Genomic DNA, 19,974 nt, shown 5'->3' on the forward strand with positions numbered 1-19,974 from the left:
CATGATGTCAGTCCTACACTGTAAAAAAAAAAAAAAAAAAAAAAAAAAAAACCTTAAAAAAAAAAGGTAAAATTCCGGCAGCTGGGATGCCAGAAAATTAAAAAGTTTTTTGTTATAATTTTACACAAGATTTTCTAGAGCTTTTGAAATTCAATAAGGAACTTTACTTAAATATTTTGTAAAGTTATGTAAAAAAACAGTCAGCCATAAAACAGTGTTTTAATAATTTATTCACATATCTGAAAGAATATAACATCTCAACTGCAAAAATATATCAATAGTTTGTTCAAAACTGCAATTTATATTCTTTGTTCAAAACTGCAACAATATACAAGCATAAAGATTATAGCACAACTACAATCTAGCAAGTTTGTTCATAATTGTAGTAGAACAATAAACCTTTGATCACAACTGCAATAATACTTCAATAAATTGTTTATAACTGCAATAGTATAAAATTATTAAAAAAATAATAATAACTGCAACAATACAAAACTCTAACAATATAGCAGTTTGGTAAACAAATAACAATAATCAAATTGTCCTTAAAACTTGAGCCACATGTGAACAGATTAATTTATCTGACACTCAAAGTTTTTATTCCATCCATTCATAGTCTGCAATCTTTAATCAGTTAAGTTTATCAGTGAAAGAACGTTTGGACTGACTGCTGATCGCTTTCTCAATGTGGTCTTCTCCACTGTCGATCCCTTCTCGGGGTTCATCTTAAAAAGGCATCTGTTGAATAAAAAAAAAAATCCTTAGTAATAAAACATGGACTGTAACATATGCTCTAAATATAGTAAAAATAAAAGCGGAGTAATAGGAATTTGTGGGTGTGAGGATGTGTGTGCGAGAGTGTGCGTATGTGAGTATTTGTGTGTGTGTGAGTGTGTGTGTGTGTGTGTGTGTGTACCTGGTATTCATCACGTTGTGGGGACCAAATGTCCCCACAAGGATAGTAATACCAGTAGATTTTGACCTTGTGGGGACATTTCTTAGGTCCCCATGAGGAAACAGGCTTATAAATCATGCACAATGAGTTTTTTTGAGGAAGTAAAAGTGTGCACAATCTCCTGTGAGGGCTAGGTTTAGGTGTAGGGTAGGTGTAGGGCCATAGAAAGTATGGTTTGTACAGTATAAAAACCATTACGCCTATGCAATGTCCCCATAAAACATGTAAACCCAACATGTGTGTGTGTGTGTGTGTGTGTGTGTGTGTGTGTGTGTGTGTGTGTGTGTGTGTGTGTGTGTGTGTGTGTGTGTGTGTGTGTGTGTGTGTGTGTGTGTGTGTGTGTGTGTGTGAGTGAGTGAGTGAGAGAGAGTGTATGAGAGTGAGTCGTGTGTGCTTTTTTTTTTTTTTTACCTAAATAGTTCAAGCAGTAGTATGACAACTTCAGAGCACCGCTGAAGATGGTAATGTGCCTGCTAACTATGACTTGGTCAACAGAAAACAAAGTTCTCTGCCGTCTAAGGGGCTCTTCCCGTTGTTATGCATAAGAAAAAGAAGGGATCAGTAACACTGAGGCAAACTTAAATTCCAGCAAATATTAAAAAGTTTTCCTTTAAAAATATTCAAATATACAACACACAAGTATGCAGGTTGTACTTGGAAGTTTGGCACAGTCCACTTCTGAGGGCAAGGTTGTCCGATCCACTTTATGGAACATCTGGTCCTCAGGTGACACACTGAAGACAAAAACACAGCTTTTTCATGCACCAATGAATTTAAAAATTTTTAAGGTCTAACAGAGTCAATGGGTTTAGTCACAAGTTTAAAAAAAATACTTTTCACTGATTAAATACTTCCTTAACCCATAGACAGATATAAAGTAACCAAAAGAAATAATTTATTAAAACATGAGGAGAGATAATAACGTTAGAAAACAGAGAGAAGAATATCACGTGCCAAGAAATGCCTATGCAGATACCCAGGCCACCCTGTTGAAAAAAAAAACAGCATATACTGGTTAGGTAGGTTTTCATGCTGGGATGCTGGTTTTAGCTGGTCCTTAGCTGGTTTATACTGATCCTTTGCTGGTCATGTACTGGTCCAGGACCAGCATAAACCAGCAAAGGACCAGCATAAACCAGCTAAGCCAGTGCTTGTAGGCAAGGAAAAAGTGCCGACGAACAGTGCTCGGAGGGGGTTGGGTCACTTTAAGCGTTGGTCCCAATGAATCTGTTTCTAAATTCAGAACTTTCATCCAACCTCACCTCGGAAAACAGCATTTTTTAGTTTGTACGATGATGTATATAAAAACTGACTAAAAATATTGCACTATGCGTCGAAGTTAGGTAAAGTTGGCAAATTTTTTTACAGTACTTGCCACATCAATAACTCCGTAGCTAAACCTTCTTAAAACACAAATTACACATCTTTCTAATAAAAGTAACGTAAACAACCAGCTAACATTAACAACCTAACTCTAATTTTTCCCTCAGGGACTTTAAGGTCAGCCTAACTTTACTTGATAATGAATCCAAATACTACAAAATTATGTAGTACGATTCGGATAAAATATAGCAAAAAAAAAAAAAAAAGAAAGAAAGAAAGAAATACACGGTACATCAAATGAAACCTAAATTTTAAACTTTTTTCAAAAACTGATTCATCCGCTTTTTTACACAAACACGCAATGACTTACATGTCCAAAATATTATATCATTAATAATTATATAAAAAATAAACTTGTTTTAATCAACATATCAGGTTAATTATCATTGAAAAGAACCTGACAGCGCTGCAATGTCCTGTTTTTTTAAAAGAAAGAATAAAAGAGTGAACAAAAGAAAACTGATGATCTATCTGTTCATTTATAAAGAAATGTCTTCATTAAGACACTTTTTTTTACAGTAAATGAACTATGAAACCTATGTCAAATTAAACTCAGTGAACTTTTGTACAGTTGTCATGTTATTTATATTTTTAATCTATTGAAATATTATGAACACACACATGTATGTATGTATGTGTGTGTGTGTGTATGTGAATGTGAATTGATAAGTTGGTGTTCTATGGAAAAAATCTTCAAAAATATTTTTTGGGGTTATTTACATGTGATTTTACACTGGATATGTACATTTACAGTTTATTTCTGTAGTTTTACATTTTTTAACTGTATTTCAAAAATAAAACAGTAGTTTTTTTTTTTTTTTTTACAGTGTAGGTTATATAGGGCAAGAATGTCTTACAGATAAAGCAGAACTGTTCTTTATCTACGGCTTGTAAAATGATTTAGAGCATTTGTCTTGATTGCTCAACATCTTCACTCAAGCCCATTTCCAACAATAATAATTAACCATGCTTCTGTAAAAATTGTGACATAAAAGTGTGACATAAAAAGACACAAAAGCATAGCTGATGTAAGTTAAATGTATAATATACAAAGTGATAATTATGAAAGAAAAGGCTGAAGTCAAAAGCGTGAAATAAAAAGTCATAAAAATATTTCCACCAAGGTCACAACTTACGTATGATGATAAATGATTACATTTTGACATTTTATATCATAATTATATAGCCATGTATTTGAAATACTTAAAATCATAACTCTTATCACAAGCCATCGAATTAACAACATCTTTCTCTAGCTTTTGACAACCAGAAGGTGTCACATTACTTCATGAGTTCATTTTGACTTCCTCTTCATTTGTTTTAAAATTTAAGTCTTATTTTTAACCGTTTTACTTCTCTTGCACTAACATCATGATTTGGTCAGTTACCCGGATATAAACAACAGCACTGATTTCTTGGTTAAAGGGATAGTTCACCCAAAAATTAAAATTTGAGGTTTATCTGCTTACCCCCAGGGCATCCAAGATGCAAGTGACTTTGTTTCTTCAGTAGAACACAAACAAAGATTTTTAACTCAAACCGTTGGAGTCTGTTAGTCATATAATGGCAGTGGATGGGCACCAAACCTTTGAAAGTAAAAAAAAACATGTACAGATAAATCAAAATTAAACCCTGCGGCTCGTGACGATACATTGCGAGAAACTGAACAGTATTTATATAATTTTTACCTTTTATATACAGCAATGTCCAACTGTCCTGAGTATGCGCGTAGGATACAGAAATGCCGGAAGGGGAAATTGGTGGAAAGTCAACAGTCCCGGATGAGTTTATACAAGCAAATGTAATCTTTTAGCTTTAAATCGGTTTGGACAATCAGGATAAGCGCAAGTGTTTACCATTTTGAATAGCCGCTATACCCACAATCTCTGTGCACTGTGTAAACAATGAGTGTCGTATACATGCCACAGATCGCTTCCGGCGTTTGCGTATACTACGCCAGAGTCTATACACGTAAGGCGCCGGATGCTGAGCTCGCGCTCGGGACAGTTGGATATTGCTGTATATCAGAGGTAAAAAGTTATATAAATACTGTTCAGTTTCTCGCGAAAATCGATCGTTTTGTGTCTTAGGACATTAATGTATTGTCACGAGCCGCAGGGTTTAATTTGGTTTTGTCTGTGCATGTTTTTTTTACTTTCAAAGGTTTGGTGCCAATCCACTGCCATTATATGACTGACAGACTGCAACAGTTTTAGTTAAAAATCTTCTTCGTGTTCTGCTGAAGAAACAAAGTCACCTACATCTTGGATGCCCTGGGGGTAAGCAGATAAACATCAAATTTTACATTTTTGGTAAACTATCCCTTTTAGTACTACTGAATATATTGTTCTGCTAATTTCTTCTGTCTAAACCATGGGGGAAAAAAGCTGCTAAATCATACTGCTATAGACTGTGCTGGTTCGATGAGACATACTCAAATAATAAATACTTTTAATCTTGGACTTCAAAAGGAAAAACAGGAAATTACCACACACATACCACATTAAATGACCGACAGAGAACTCAGGAAACAAACAGACTTATAAAGGGGAACTAATCATGAAACACAGGTGAAGGGGATAAACCAAATGAGGACTAAACCAAATGATCACAAAATGACAGGGGGGAAACCAACTGATAAACAGTGCAAAACAAAGGCAAACAAGGCTACATATAACACATACAGAGAAGGACTTAGCAAGCAGGAAAAGGCACATTATTTTCTCGAACTAAAGTTATAGGTGGGAAAGAAATAAGTGGTATTAATTATGATATTAGCCTAAAATGTTAGGCTATTTTAGGCAAACAAATGCTGTTCTTTTTAACTTCTTAAAAGGATTACAGGTTCCAGCAAAACATTAACCAGCATTGATAATAAATCAGCATATTATAATGATTTCTGAAGAATCATGTGACACTGAAGACTGGAGTAATGATGCTGAAAATTCAGCTTTTACGTCACAGGAATAAATGTCATTTTAACATATATTCACACAGAAAACGGTTACTTCACATTAAAATAATATCTCAAAATATTACAGTTTTTTTCTGGATTTTGATCAAATAAATGCCTTGATGAGCATACTGATCCCAAACAATGTGTATCTCTGAACATAAAATGTATGTTTAAATGATTATACGTACATGTTTGTCATATCAAATGTTTTATTTGTACAAATTCTCATAAGGCCAACATTTTTCAGAATGCATTAATATCAATAAACCGTCAGTCAGATTTCTATATAGTAATACGAAAACAAAATCAGTATGTGCATATTTAAAAACTGCCTATATAACATCTGTAATTCTCGTCCAAGCTGATGCCACAATCTGGCTACATTTAACAGGTTTTACATTTCACAACTGTACATCACATGCACTTTATCCTTTATCCCCAAACCGTTGTAGTTTTCTAGGCAGGTGAAACGAAGAACACCAGACGCACTGAGTAAACAGTATCCACGATGTAGACGATCAGATTGATGCAAGTCATGCAGGAAACAACAACCAGGTTGTCCCAGTAACAGTGAACGCATCCTTGTGGTCTAGGATTGTTCTGGAAACTGTAGACAGGCCATATCACCACAGCCGTGAGGTACAATAAAACAGCCAGTACATTGAACCCCGTCAAACATTTGTCCATGAAGGGGATTCGAGCCAGCAACCTGCCGATTGTAAGGATGATAATGAGGAGAGTAACGATAAAGCAAATCGAGTACACAGCCACGCACCACTGGAGCCCAGGGAAGAAGCGGTAAAAACTCGAATTCAGACAGATGAAGATAATGCAGGCTACAAACGCCTCCAGAACCTTCAGCAAGCCTGGCACCGTGGACAGGAACCCGCTGATCTCCCCGGGTTTTGCTCGGGCCAGTCCCACCTCGGCTGCGTACAGGCTAAAGCATATGCAGGACATCACCGTGGCCGCGATCGCGATCGAACATGTGGAGCATACGAAGAACGTGGGGTAGATGACCGAAGCAGCCAAGTGCATAAGCGTGGCCAGCATTGCAAAAGCCGTAGTGAAGTCATCCCAAGAAATAGGCACCTTGGTGTTCAGGCTGGTGAACTCCAGGATGATGATGAGGAGGGTCACGAAACAGCAGAAGCACCAGGTGAACATGCACCAAGCCCAGAATGAAAAGGTAGTGTGGCCTATAGAAGCCACCAGGCTGAAGGTAATGAGCGTTAGTGCGAATTCAAAGAGCCGGATTATTCCGATTGGCGTGGTGAGAGATTGAGTGTTCAGGGTTACCATGATGATGGTGTTGTTTTCCTTAAAAGTCAGTTAAATTGTCGTCCCGCTTTGATTTTGAAGCCTTCAGCTTTTAAAATGCTTTCTTCTCATTGACTTCTTCTCTCATACTCTCAAAAGTTCTTGTCTTTTCTGCTGCTGTCCCAGCTGGACTATCGTCCGTATCAACTCCAGGTTAGTCTTTACACACTAACCTCACCCAGAAGGGAAGTGGTCCAGGGAGGGGCAACATGCGTTCAGTCACATCCTCCTTTACTCATTACCTTATCAGTAGCACCTCCGGAAATTCACCTGCTTTTTAAATGTCCAATCAGAGTTAAGTTCAAATGAGAGGAGTGTGAAGATAAGAAACTGGGTGGACCCTGAAATGTCATTGCTAAATTCGATGATAAGCATCTGAATATGAGATTATGGGTTTGACTTATGCTCTGTGAATTACTAGAGCTCTCATTTGCGAAACAAGGCTATAAACGATAGAAAGATATGCACTGAAGATGAGAAATTAAAGCCTTGATGCAGTTTTTTTTAAGACTGAGCTTCTCATGCCGTTATGCACCAAAACCCTTTTTGTGGGGGTTTTGGTGCAAAAGCTTTTACCATGTGAAATTACACACGATCCGAATTAAATGTGTCTTTTAAGGCGAGACACTGCAGGTGAATAGGATAAAAAATTTAACTAATAGTTATTACCTTCATCACCAAGTTGATTGATTACTTTGATAATTGCAAACATTTTTTGTATTACAGGTTTTCTGAAATGTTAGGTTTAAATATGCAAATGAGCCATTATTTAATGAAATATACACTAATTTGTATACATTTCTAGTACAAAAATCAGTCAGTTTTAAAATTCATTAAATTTTTGGACATATTATTTTGGGAATTTTGGGTATCTCATATTTTGAAAAAACTTAGAACAGACAGGAAACACTATATATATATTTTTTTTACCATTTTTGGGGGAATAAAATGTTGTATAAAATCAAGCAAATCATATATGAACAAATCCCTCTGTAAAAACCTTTAGGATATAGACAGGAATAAATAAAAATGTAAAGTTTGGTGTGTGTAATTGCTACTGAAGTGGAGATTTATGGCTCGGTGTATAGGAGAAAAAAAATCATTTTGAGAAAACACCTTTAAAAATATGCATTGTAATTGAAATCTATTGACACAAATAGATAAAGTGCTATAAAAGAAACACTTAACAGTTTTGTTTGGATGTTTTCTTTCCACTAGTCTAAAACTTTATGAAAAAACAAAAAGCTCAAACTTGACAGGTTCCCCTTAAAGATTAGTTTTAGATGCTTGTATGTAAGGTGCTACAGAAAAATGTTTATTTTTATATGCTTACTTGTGATTCTTGTTGCTTAGTATTGTTTATACAGTAGTTAACATTTAAAGTGGTTGAAAAAAGTTGTTCAAGGACAAGAACTGGTGTTGTTTTGCTTTTAGGACAACTTTTTTGATCCACTTCAAATGTTAACTATTCTATATTGACATTTGAACTGGATTTTATGTATGAGAATGAAAGTTATCTTTGTGGTCGAAATATCTGACTAATTAGTCATCACCCTCTGCTGATAAAAGTTGCTAAGCATTGATAATGGTGACAACATCTTTATAGTAGTTTGTTTCGAGTCATGAGATCATAGTTTGTCAAACATTTCTATTGCAAAGTATGCTTTCACCATCGTGCCTTTAGTTATTGTTTTATATAGAAGTGAATTTGAATGCAGTAGAAAAGCAAACAAATGAGGCTGTGAATTGAGCTTGTGTCTGTTCAGGGATGTGTCAGAGAGACAGACAGAGAATGTGCTGGACTTTGACCTTATTGTCCTTGTGTAAAGAGTCAGATCACACCTGTTTACATAGACATACACTGTTAGAAAAGGGTCTGTAAATATATATACATATATATATATATATATGGGCCAGAGTTGGAAACGTCTTTAATGTATGTATGCAAATTGTATAATATCCAAGGTACACATTTATAGTAATTGTGAAGTTATCTTTACATATTTAACATTTAATACAATAATGAATTCAATGCGTTTAATGACATTGGCCATATTGGCGGCACTGAACATAAACATTGCCACTAAACCGAACAAAACTCACATATTTAGCTGATTATTGCTGCTGAAAATTAAAAATTATTGCCATGTTTTGGGCTGTACTAATCGGTCGGACCAGGAAAAAACATTTGGAGTACTATAGACTGACAAAAGTTATAACAAATCAAGGAGAAGAGTGCAAGAACAGTCTGAGGGACAAGGCGTTTGTGGTTGGCAAAATTGACCCAGGATTTCCAGGACAAGTATCTTGACAACATTCGTGTTTGTTCTTATGATTTTTGGTCAGGTAAGTGAAATATTAAATTTTATATATTAATAAAACTGCTTGTCCATATCTTTACCACCTATTAACTTTAGTTAGTCAAAATATTGCACCCTGTCCTGCTTACTAAGTCCTTCTCTATATGATTTAGCAGCTTCCACACGTTTTTAGAAGGCATAAATTAGCAGAACAACATATTTAGTAGTACACTGACCATGCAATCCATGCTGTTGTTTACAATATGGCCACGCATTCAACTGACCAAATCGTGACATAAGTGCAATTGACCATATGCTAGGATTACTTCCTTGTTTTAGACAAGCCAGCTAAGTAATTTCCGGTCAACTGTACTGTGCCGTAATAGGAGTGTACTTTGCTCATTGTTCTCTGCATAATCCATTCACAATCAAAGAAAAGTTTTGTTTGTCTTAAGAGTACCAAACGTCCATATATACAGTTTCAAGAATGACAAACACGAGTTTAAAAAATACACCAGTAAATCTGCTAAAAATGCATGAGTCATTGATATGATCGACAGTAATAACCTGACGAAAAACCTGTCAAAAAAAGAGCTGTGCATTAAATGATTTAGACTAAATTCAGAGTAACAAAACTACAACAGTAACAAGTTTGTGTTGGTTAAATATACGCTATTTAATAGATTTTACAGTTCAAGATAAAGCTTAAAAAATTTAGTCATTAAATAATATAAAATATTTCAAATTCATACGGATTCATATTGAGTGCATTATTTACTTCTTATACCATTATTATATTTTATTATATTTAGGTGTTTAAAGGTGTCTGAGCTTAATGACTTTCTACACTTGCTAAACTATAACTTAAGTGTATATTACTTAAAGTAAAATTACTACAATTTATTATAGGCTACTAGTAATTTTTGTTATAAATCGAAAAGAAAGACGTCTTGAAAAATCTAAGGAGTTGAAATGGCAGCTGCAGCCGATAATTGATCCTCTGCTGCCATCTTCTGGTTATATGGTTAATTTCATGTCATTTTTATCTTAAAAAAGACGTTTTCTGTGAAAAGACGTTTTTTTTTCATGTCCTCTTTATGAATGAAAAGTGAATCTTTGAAGTGAACTTTACTGCACAGCTGTAGAGTTGAAAAATAATAAAGGCTTTAAAATATTACAAGATTTAAAAAATGTGTTCATGACTATGCAGGCAAGTTACTGTTGGTCAAAAATACTATTAAGATGTCCTTGAAGAGAAGTATCACTAGCTGGCTAACGCTAGCCTAAACACCTTATGATAGTGTTTAGCGGTCAGCATTTAAATGTACAATGCTCTCCTGCGATTACTAGGCTCTGCATTTAAATTATATGTTGTTAAATAATATGAAACAGAATGTTCAGTTTCATATTTATATTTAAATTAAATAAATAAATGAAATTACTGTTAAACGATACATAATTTATTTAATTTATTAATGTATTTATTGAACATACATAAAGGTAAATACACACATTTACAGCTCAACATAACAGATTATAACAATAATATATATGTAAACAATATAAAGAGCCTGGAAACTAAAACACTAACAACAAAAACATTTATCCAGCGGTAATATATACATATATTAGTATATATAAAATATATATATTTTGCGTTCCTCTCATCACAACACGCGACGCGGAAGCACCGATGACGCACATGATGTGCGCCGGAGGAGTGTAGTGTTGACAAGCGTCTGGTGGTGCCAGTCAGAGAGATGTCAATTTAACTTTAGTCGAGTCGTATATTCTCCGATGCTGAGCAAATATCCTTTTCACTTTTGTTTTAACGTCAGTGCTCGCCTTTAACATACACCAATCAACACCGTAAATAGATACAATAGACACCCGGTCAATAGATACAAAAACAAGGCGAGCAAAGATGTTAGTGCAGTGTCATATCAAAATGATCAATAATTCATGACACAAACCAGGTGGATGAGAAATGTGGATTGTTTACCCCTACAGTCTTTTGATTTGAAGGATATTCGATTTAAACACGGTATGTACCCACCATATCTTACATTTACCTGAATCATATTTGTATTACCTGTTATATTAAATAATATAATACGATCTTTTATCTATTCTTCATTATTTGATTTCAGTTTAACGTAGTTACTAAAGGAGGGAGCCTAGAGATAACCAGAGTAAATGATTTAGTAATAACAGGAATACGTATCTGTTCCGAGTAAATAATGGTTAATCTAATGTAAATAAAAGAAAGTAATGTCAGCATCGTTTTAAACTCTTGTAATTCAGTCTATGTCGGGAACAAGCGTCGCCCTGGAGGATGAGGAGACGCAGACATGCCCTTCTGGTGCCAGTCCACCCACCTTCACCTGCAATGACACTCCACACTCCTTACCTGAGAGGTCTGTATTAAATGCTGTTTCAACATTCACTGTCATTTATTTTAGTTTTTTGTGGTTTGTTATGACTTATGTTTTATTATTATCTGCAGCGAAAGAATAGTCATGCCTTTTCTTGAGCTTTATACAGTAGTGTGAAAAAGTGTTGGCCCCTTCCTGATTTTTTTTATTTTATTTTTTTTGCATGTTTGTCACACTTTAATGTTTCAGATCATAAAACATATTTAAATATTAATCAAAGAAACACAAGTGAAGGGAAAACATAACTGTGGTTTATCACAGCTGAGTTCAGTTTCTCTAGCCACACCCAGGTCTGATTACTGCTACACCTGTTCACAATCAAGAAATCACGTATATAGGACCTGCCTGACAAAGTGAAGTAGACCAAAAGATCCTCAAAAGCTACACATCATGTTGAGATCCAAAGAAATTCAGGAACAAATGAGAAAGAAAGTAATTGAGATCTATCAGTCTGGAAAAGGTTAGAAAGCCATTTCTAAAGCTTTGGGACTCCAGCGAACCACAGTGAGAGCCATTATCCACATGGTGAAAACATGGAACAGTGGTGAACCGTCCCAGGATTGTCCAGCTGACCAAAAATACCCCAAGAGCGCAGCGACGACTCATCCAAGAGGTCACAAAAAAACCCACAACAACATCTAAAGAACTGCAGATCTCTCTTGCCTCAGTTAAGGTCAGTGTTCATGACTCCACCATAAGAAAGAGACTGGGCAAAAATGGCCTGCATGGCAAAGTTCCAAGACAAAAACCGCTGCTGAGCAAAAAGAACATAAAGGCTCATCTTACTTTTGCATTGATAATCCCCAAGACTCAGTGGACTGACGAGACAAAAGTTTAACTTTTTTGAAGGTGTGTGTCCCATTACATCTGGTGTAAAAGTAACACAGCATTTCAGAAAAAGACCATCATACCAACAGTAAAATATGGTGGCAGCAGTGTGATGGTCTGTGGCTGTTTTGCTGCTTCTGGACCTGGAAGACTTGCTGTGATAAATGAAACCATGAATTCTGCTGTCTATCAAAAAATCCTGAAGGACAATGTCCGGCCATCTGTTTGTGACCTCAAGCTGAAGCGAACTTGGGTTCTGCAGCAGGACAATGATCCAAAACACACCAGCAAATCCACCTCTGAATGGCTGAAGAAAAACAAAATGAAGACTTTGGAGTGGCCTAGTCAAAGTCCTGACCTGAATCCAATTGAGATGCTGTGGCATGACCTTAAAAAGGCGGTTCATGCTCAAACCCTCCAATGTGGCTGAATTACAAAAATTTTGCCAAGATGAGTGGGCCAAAATTCCTGCACAGCACTGTAACAGACTCATTGCAAGTTAACGCAAATGCTTGATTGCAGTTGTTGCTGCTAAGGGTGGCCCAACCAGTTATTAAGTTTAGGGGGCAAACACTTTTTCACACAGGGCCATGTGGGATTGGATTTTGTTTCCCCTTCATAATAAAAAAAAAAAAAAAATTCAAAACCTGCATGTTTTGTTTACTTGTGTTAACTTTGATAAATATTTTAATTTGTTTGATGATCTGAAACATTAAAGTGTGACAAACATGCAAAAAAATATAAAATCAGGAAGAGGGCCAAAACTTTTTCACACCACTGTATGTTTGCAAACTTTAGTCTGCATTCTGGCTTTTTACCTCACAGACTGAATTTGGAACCATCTGTCCTCGCAATGGAGACAAGCCCCTCCCCTTCTAGCAATGGGACAGACCTCTTGTCATTGCCATGGGAGATAGTTACCCAGATAGCCTCACATCTCCCAGCACAGTGTGTCATTAATGTCCTGCCGCAGGTAAGCATTAGAAGCCGTTTTTTTACTTTTACTAATTGTGTATCTAGTTCTTACTAATATTAATATTATGATAACACTTTACAATAAGGTGTCATTTGTTAAAATGAGGTGATGTATTAACTAATATGAACCAACAATGAACAGTTTATTACACTGTTTCTTAATCTTTGATAATGTTAGTTAATAAAAATACAGTCGTTGTTTGTTAGTTCATGTTAGCTCACAGTGCATTAATGTTCATCTAATGTTAACAAACGCAACTTGTGATTTTAATTATGTATTAGTAAATGCTGAAATTAACATTAACTAGATTAATAAATGCTGTAGAAGTATTGTTCAATTTTAGTTCATGTTAACACTAGATTTACTAAACCTGCGCAAATTTGCGTAAAATCCCTGGACCTAACACCTACAAGCACCCTGCTGAGATTTCCACAGGCCTTTTGTCCTCCTGCTTTTGTTGTGCAAATACACCCATTACCTGTGAGGCCTGGCACATTTGCATTTTTTTACTCAGAGTAACTCAGATCCAAGGCAGGCCAAACCTCTGTGTGTAACAAACCTTTAGAATTGCCTGACGTATTTATACAAAAGACACACATTCACAATATATGGATACACAAGTCTGTTTTATTTTTATACATATATACATACTTTTTTTTATACATACATATTTATTTTATATAAGTGTTTCAAACTTTGCAGAGTTTGCAGACCCAGTGTCCATTGTCCCTGCATTTGGCACAGGTGAATTTTTTACATGTTGCACAGGAATACCTGCTGCGATTCCTGTTGCAGCTCTCTTGCACCTGGCACTGTGTTGTCTGTACAGTCCCTGGCACAGCAGCTTCAGCAGCCTGCCTCTGTGCCAATATTTCCTTCTGTTGCATGAATCGGCAACGAAGTTCCTTTGCTAGAAGACTCAGAAACAATCTTCTTTTGCCTGTCCACCCAGTACATGTCTTGTACAAAATGTAGGCATTCACCGCCGCTAGGTCCAGCATATTGTAAAAAACTGCTACTGGCCACCTGCGTGTTGCTGCTCTTACCGAATACATCCGTGCCATTTGGTCCAACACGTCTACACCACACTGTAAAAGTAGAGAGAGAGAGAGAGAGAGAGAGAGAGTCATGAGTATATGTGCTTTTTTCTATGGGTCTGTATAGTACACATCAGAAAACATTGTAGTACTGGTGTAAAATTATACACAAATTCACATACCTTCATGTGGTTATAGTCTGTTATCGTGTTGGGTTTCCTCTTTCTGCCATCACCGATCGTCACGTTTTGGTGCATGGAACTTAGAACACACACAGTCTTCTTTTTTTAGGGGCATAAATTGTCAAGGAGACACTGCCACTTCTAAGCACTGAAGTGGAGAATACCTCTCGCTGTGCAGTGTCTTTTGCTTGTTGAGGAAGTTCACGTCGGACTTTATTCATCGTGCCCAGTAGCGTTGTTTGACGCTGCAGCAGTCTGTGCGCCAGTGACAGTGAAGTAAAGAAATTGTCCGTTGTGACATTTCTCCCTTTATCCAAAAATGGCTCCATCAGATTCATGACCACATTCTCTGCCAGCCTCTCTCCCTTCTGACGACTGGGGTCCTTTCCCAAGTAAGGAGATGCCTTGCAAACATATTTGGTCTCCAAATCCGTGGCCATCCAGAACTTGATCCCAAATTTGTCTGGCTTGGTTGCAATATACTGTGTGAATGGACAACGTACCTTGGTAGGGAACAGCTGTTCATCTATGGTCATGTGTTCTCCTGGAGTGAAACTCTCAGCACAGTTCTTGTTGAAGCGTGTCCAGATGTCGGAGATCGCAGCAAATTTGTCTGTCTTCACCCGTTCTGCCCGCGTGTCCTTGTCATCAAATCGAAGGTGTTGCATAATTGAAATGAATCTATCTCGGGGCATTGTCTCTTTGATTACAGGCACCAGAAAGCTTTCTGACCAGCAATCCACAATGGCACCAACGGGACACATGATTGCTCTTACAAACAGAATTGAAATGAATGCCATCAGTTCATGAATTGCCAAATTCCAGTCTGGCTCTGTTCTGCGGGCTTGGTGGACCGTGCACTCCCTGATGGTCTGCAGCATTCCCACGTCTAACAGACAAAGGAAGCTTTGGAGCACGCTTGTAATTTTACACTGTCGGAAGATAAACAAATAGAGAATGGTAAATTTACATGAACCTCACTCTAAATGGGTTCATATAAATATCATATGTACTATGGTAATGACAAACCTTAGCAGACTCTGTGGGTCCAGCTTGCGCAGTGAAGCATGAGTGATTTGCTACTGCGCTGGGTATTCCAATGTCCTCCTCTGCCCACACAGTGCCGTCTTTTGCCGTCTGAGTCTTACAGGGCTTCCCAGTACTACGGCGCATCTTCCTTGGAGGCGTGTTGTGGTTTTGTTCCGTCTCCTTTTCTGATTCTTCTGAGGAGGAGTCAGAGGCCTGCTGGACAAATGAAATCTCTCCTCCATCAGAGTCAGCTTCGTCCATTTCCTGAAGCCAGGCCAAAGCCTGTTGTGCGGAGAGGTTCTTCCTGCATGGCAGTGATACGGAGTCCATCCTGATGTGTGTTCTCAAAAATGCGAAGAAGAAATGAATCTCCCACCTGAGTCGGTCAGCTTTTGCCACTCCCTTACATACACAGTCACAATAGATAGAATCACACCTTTTGGCCACCTCTACAGCATTCATATGTTGTGAAAAGCCGGCCTATTTGCAGTACAGTGTCTGCCATACTGCCATCAATGCCATGGCAATGGAATGCTGCCAAAGTGCCAATTGCCCTCCCATTGAAATTGGTTGCCCCTTGATTACAGTATTGGCCTATCATCATTTGCGATGTCATTGGAACACTGCAAAAAGTGCCAATTGCCCTCTGAGTTGCACTGTCCACATTTCTGCAGTGACAATGCAGATTTTCCACTTGTGGGACTAATATAGACAGATCAGAGGTGAACCAGGAACTGAGGGGCAGCTTTTTTTTTTTTTTTTCTTTTTGCTATTTTTTTACATGAACAGGCAGAGGACAGAGCATATGAAAGCTGGAGCGATCACACAAAAAAAAAATTTGCTTTTGGTGTTATAATTCAGTGATGTGTTATAATTCTGTATGTGTACGAACATGTTTGCACACATTTTTTTATAAATAAAACAGTTGTGTTCCCATATAATGTGAATATGTGTCTTTAATATTTGCAGGTCAGTCAATGTGTTGAATATTTTTTATAGATATGGCAGGCATTTTTGAAGGTTTCCATGTCACACAGAGGTTTGGCCTGCCTTGAGTTACACTGAGTAAAAAAATGCCAATGTGCCAGGCCTCACAGGTAAATGGGTGTGTTTGCACAACAAAAGCAGGAGGACAATCGAGCTGAAGAAGTGTGAAAATCTCAGCAGGGGTGATTCACACCTCAGGACTTTCACCAAAAAATAAAAAAGTCAGTAATTCTAGTGTTAACTGAGGAACCTTCTTGTTACCAATATTATTATTAGTAGTATTATTTATATATATTGTATATTGTACTATATTGTAATATAGTACAATATTATTACAATTTAAAATGACTATTTTCCATTTTAATATATTTTCAAATCTAATTTATTTCTGTGATGCTAAGCTGATATTTCAGCATCATTACTAGTCTTCAGTGTCACATTATCCTTCAGAAATCATTCTAATATGCTGATTTATGGCTCAAGAAACAATTCTGATTATTATCAATGCTGAAAACAGTTGTGCTGCTTAATATTTGTGGAAACCATGATACATTTTGATGAATAAATGATTCTAAATATCTTTACTGTCACTTTTGATCAGTTAATAATGAATCCCTGCTGAATGAACGTATTCATTTGTCTCAAAAAACCTCTTGAAGTCTTGCTGTTTGTCTATGTTTAGGTATGTCAGATGTTGGGAAAGCTTGGCGAGGATCGCTTGGCGTGGCAGGTTCGAGCTCAAAAACTCTCGGGACCCTCAGCATCTTTCCCAGTCGGTCCAAAGGAGGATTTTGATTGGTCCAAGGCCTGCTTGGAAATGGAACATCTGATTGGCTGCTGGACAGGGCATGAGAATCAGGCAAAGACACAGGAAACGGAGGGAGAGAGACAGGAAGAGGCAGCTGGTGGAATGAACGTTGAAGCGCCGGCAGCCGAGGGAAATGTGGTAGAGATGCAGCTAGATGTCAATATAAATGGTGCAGTGGAACCAGGAGAAGAAAACGTCCAAGTTCAATCCCAGAATGCCTCTAACAGTCCCCAGCTGAACCAGTCACCCTTGGAGCACATCATCCTTCCTTCTGGCCACATTGCAGATGTGAATTGTGTCCTCCTGCTGGGTGGACAAGAGGCGTTGTGTGCGTCAGGCTCTAGGGACAGAAACGTAAACCTGTGGGACCTTCGAGAGGGTCCCAGAGGCACATTGATGCACACTCTAGCGGGACGTGGAACTATTAGTACCCACCGGGGCTGGGTGTGGTGCCTGGCATCCAGCGGACCTCTGCTGGTGTCTGGCTCTTTCGACAGCACCATCAGGCTTTGGGATCTTGACGCCGGAGGAGCAGAACGAGGACTCATCCAGTGCAAAGCTGCTGTATTGTGTCTGTCCTGTGAGAGGGACTTAGTGCTGGCCGGATCACATGATCAGAAATTAAGCATCTTTGACACCCGAGGTGAGACGAAACTCAGAATATTTATTTTCTTAATGCACCTTCCTGGTTTTATTGTGAAAGATTCATACGTGAAAAGAGTTGATTTAGTACTATTTATATATTTGTTTTTATATTTCCAGTTTTCATTTTAACTTTAGGATAACACTTTACAATAATGTGTTACCCCTTCAGTCGAATCACTTCGACGTTACATTGGGATCTCGCCTGAGAGACCGATCATCTCTGAGCCTTATATAAAAAAGGCCAATTGCAAATTGGCGAGTGGACGTGCGCGTCGGCCACTCCCCCGCACATGCGGGTATATAAGAAGGCGGCGCGCATCACTCAAACAGACTTTCGCTTTCAGAGCCGGTATGCTCAAGCCTTCTCTCCTCAAGAAAAAGGAAAACTTCACGTTCCTGCTGCTCTCTCTGCTGGTGTGCGCCGATTGAAAGAGACAAACTAAAAGAGTGAATTTCTCGGCGCCGCCAGCGGGGTCCCGCGGGCGGCCGTTTTCACGGCCATAAAAGCCTCCTGCGTTCCAGCGAGCAAGCCCCATTGAATGCACAGTGGTGCCGCGGTTTCCTCCCTGGGCAGACCGGGACTAAAAGAGCAATTTCTCACGGCTGTGTAAAGACGTTCTTTTCAGAATGGCTTTCCGGCCGTGCGCTTCTGGGTGTGGCAGTTTCCTCACCTCACTGGACGGACATGAAAGCTGCTTCACATGTCTGGGCATTGAACATGCTGAGGCAGCTTTCACGGATGGTTCATGCATTCATTGCGAAAGCATGACCATGGGAATGCTGAGGACTCGCCGCTCGCTCTCGGGCAGGCCCCCCTTCGCGCCCCACGGCCTGCGGAATTTTTCCGCCGCTGTGGCGAGGCACGAGGGGGAATTTCGAGTCACGGTGCCGAACGTTCCGCCGGCTCCAAAAGCCCTGCGGTCTTCCGCCCGCCAGCATACCCCCGTCGAGATGCCAAAGCAGTACGCCTCCCCGCCAGCCGGGCTGGGCGTCTCCTTTGGCGCTCCTCAGGAGGAAGAGATGTCTGACGCTGCGTCAGAGGGAGAGTCAGGGGGTGAGGACGCTCTTCCGGCGGCGCGGCGCCCCTCCGCGGTTGCTGCCCCGTCGGAGGCAGACTCCGAGCTCTCGGCTATGCTCCTCCGAGCCGCCAGGGGGATTGGCCTGGAGGTTACTCCATCGGCCTCGGCCGATCCTTCTCGGCTGGGCGACTGGTTCCTGGGGACGGCTCCGGCGGCATCGCCTCGCCCTCCCCCGGTGCCATTCTTCCCGGAGGTGCACGAGGAGCTGGTTAAGACCTGGCGGGCGCCCTTTTCATCTCGCCCGCTGCCCGGCTCCTCTCCCCTCGCCACCCTTGATGGCGGGGCGGCCAGGGGGTATGCGTCGGTTCCCCAGGTCGAGCGCGCTATGACGGTGCAACTTTGCCCGCGTGGCGCTGCCACCTGGCGGGGCCGGCCGCGTCTCCCGTCCAAGGCGTGTGAGCGCTCGTCCGCCCTTGCGGGCCGCGCTTTTCACGCTGCGGGCCAGGCCGCCTCGGCCCTGCATGCGATGGCAACCCTGCAGGTCTACCAGGCCAAGGGGTTGAAACAGCTGCACGAGGGTGGTCCCGACCAAGGTACGATGCAGGAACTCCGCGCTGCCACCGACTTCGCCCTTCGTGCGACGAAGGTCGCGGCGCGGGCCCTTGGTCAGGTGATGTCCACGGCTGTGGTCCAGGAGCGACACCTGTGGCTCTCTCTGGCCCAGATGGCAGATGCCGACAAAGCACGCTTTCTCGACGCTCCCATCTCCCAGAGGGGCCTATTCGGCGACTCTGTCGAGGACTTTGCCCAACAGTTCTCGGCAGCCCAGAGACAGACGGAGGCGTTTCACATCCTGCCCCGCCGCGATGCTTCCATCCCGCCGCCGGAGGCACCGCCTCCGCCTGCACGTCGCCGAGGGCGCCCCCCTGCGGCCGCAACATCTACGGCTCGCCCCACCGCGGAGGCCCACGACGCCAGGTCGGCGAGAAGGGCCCGCAAGCGCAGAGCCAGCCGCAGGAGAGTGGCGCCGCCCGCGGCACAGGGATCGGCCCGAAACACCCGCAAGAAAACTGCGAAACGTCCCTGACGCGGGCCTCCAGAGGTGATTGAGACT

At 40.0% G+C, this 19,974-nt stretch overlaps 2 protein-coding genes across 2 annotated transcripts in view; one reads left to right on the forward strand and one right to left on the reverse strand.

Moving 5' to 3' along the window:
* Window positions 1–5,485: 5,485 nt before the first annotated feature.
* On the reverse strand, window positions 5,486–6,762 carry LOC141344251 (myeloid-associated differentiation marker homolog). Its single transcript, XM_073849085.1, has one exon. It carries the CDS (start codon window positions 6,594–6,596, stop codon window positions 5,751–5,753), a length of 846 nt encoding a protein of 281 aa, XP_073705186.1. The 5' UTR covers window positions 6,597–6,762; the 3' UTR covers window positions 5,486–5,750.
* A 3,870-nt stretch (window positions 6,763–10,632) lies between these two features.
* Window positions 10,633–19,974, forward strand: part of fbxw9 (F-box and WD repeat domain containing 9) — a 16,175-nt gene continuing 6,833 nt past the window's right edge. Inside the window, exons 1-4 of the mRNA XM_073827650.1 lie at window positions 10,633–10,958; window positions 11,219–11,331; window positions 13,003–13,150; window positions 17,071–17,839. Of these exons, the coding sequence (XP_073683751.1) occupies window positions 11,222–11,331; window positions 13,003–13,150; window positions 17,071–17,839 (1,027 nt within the window). The 5' untranslated portion in view covers window positions 10,633–10,958; window positions 11,219–11,221. The remainder of the gene's footprint in view (window positions 10,959–11,218; window positions 11,332–13,002; window positions 13,151–17,070; window positions 17,840–19,974) is intronic.

The sequence above is a fragment of the Garra rufa genome, chromosome 1 (assembly GCF_049309525.1).
Source record: "Garra rufa chromosome 1, GarRuf1.0, whole genome shotgun sequence".
Taxonomy (NCBI): domain Eukaryota; kingdom Metazoa; phylum Chordata; class Actinopteri; order Cypriniformes; family Cyprinidae; genus Garra; species Garra rufa.

What these genes read in the sequence shown, in the direction of transcription:
- LOC141344251 (XM_073849085.1), bottom strand. Translation starts at nt 6,596, where the DNA reads ATGGTAACCCTGAACACTCAATCTCTCACCACGCCAATCGGAATAATC.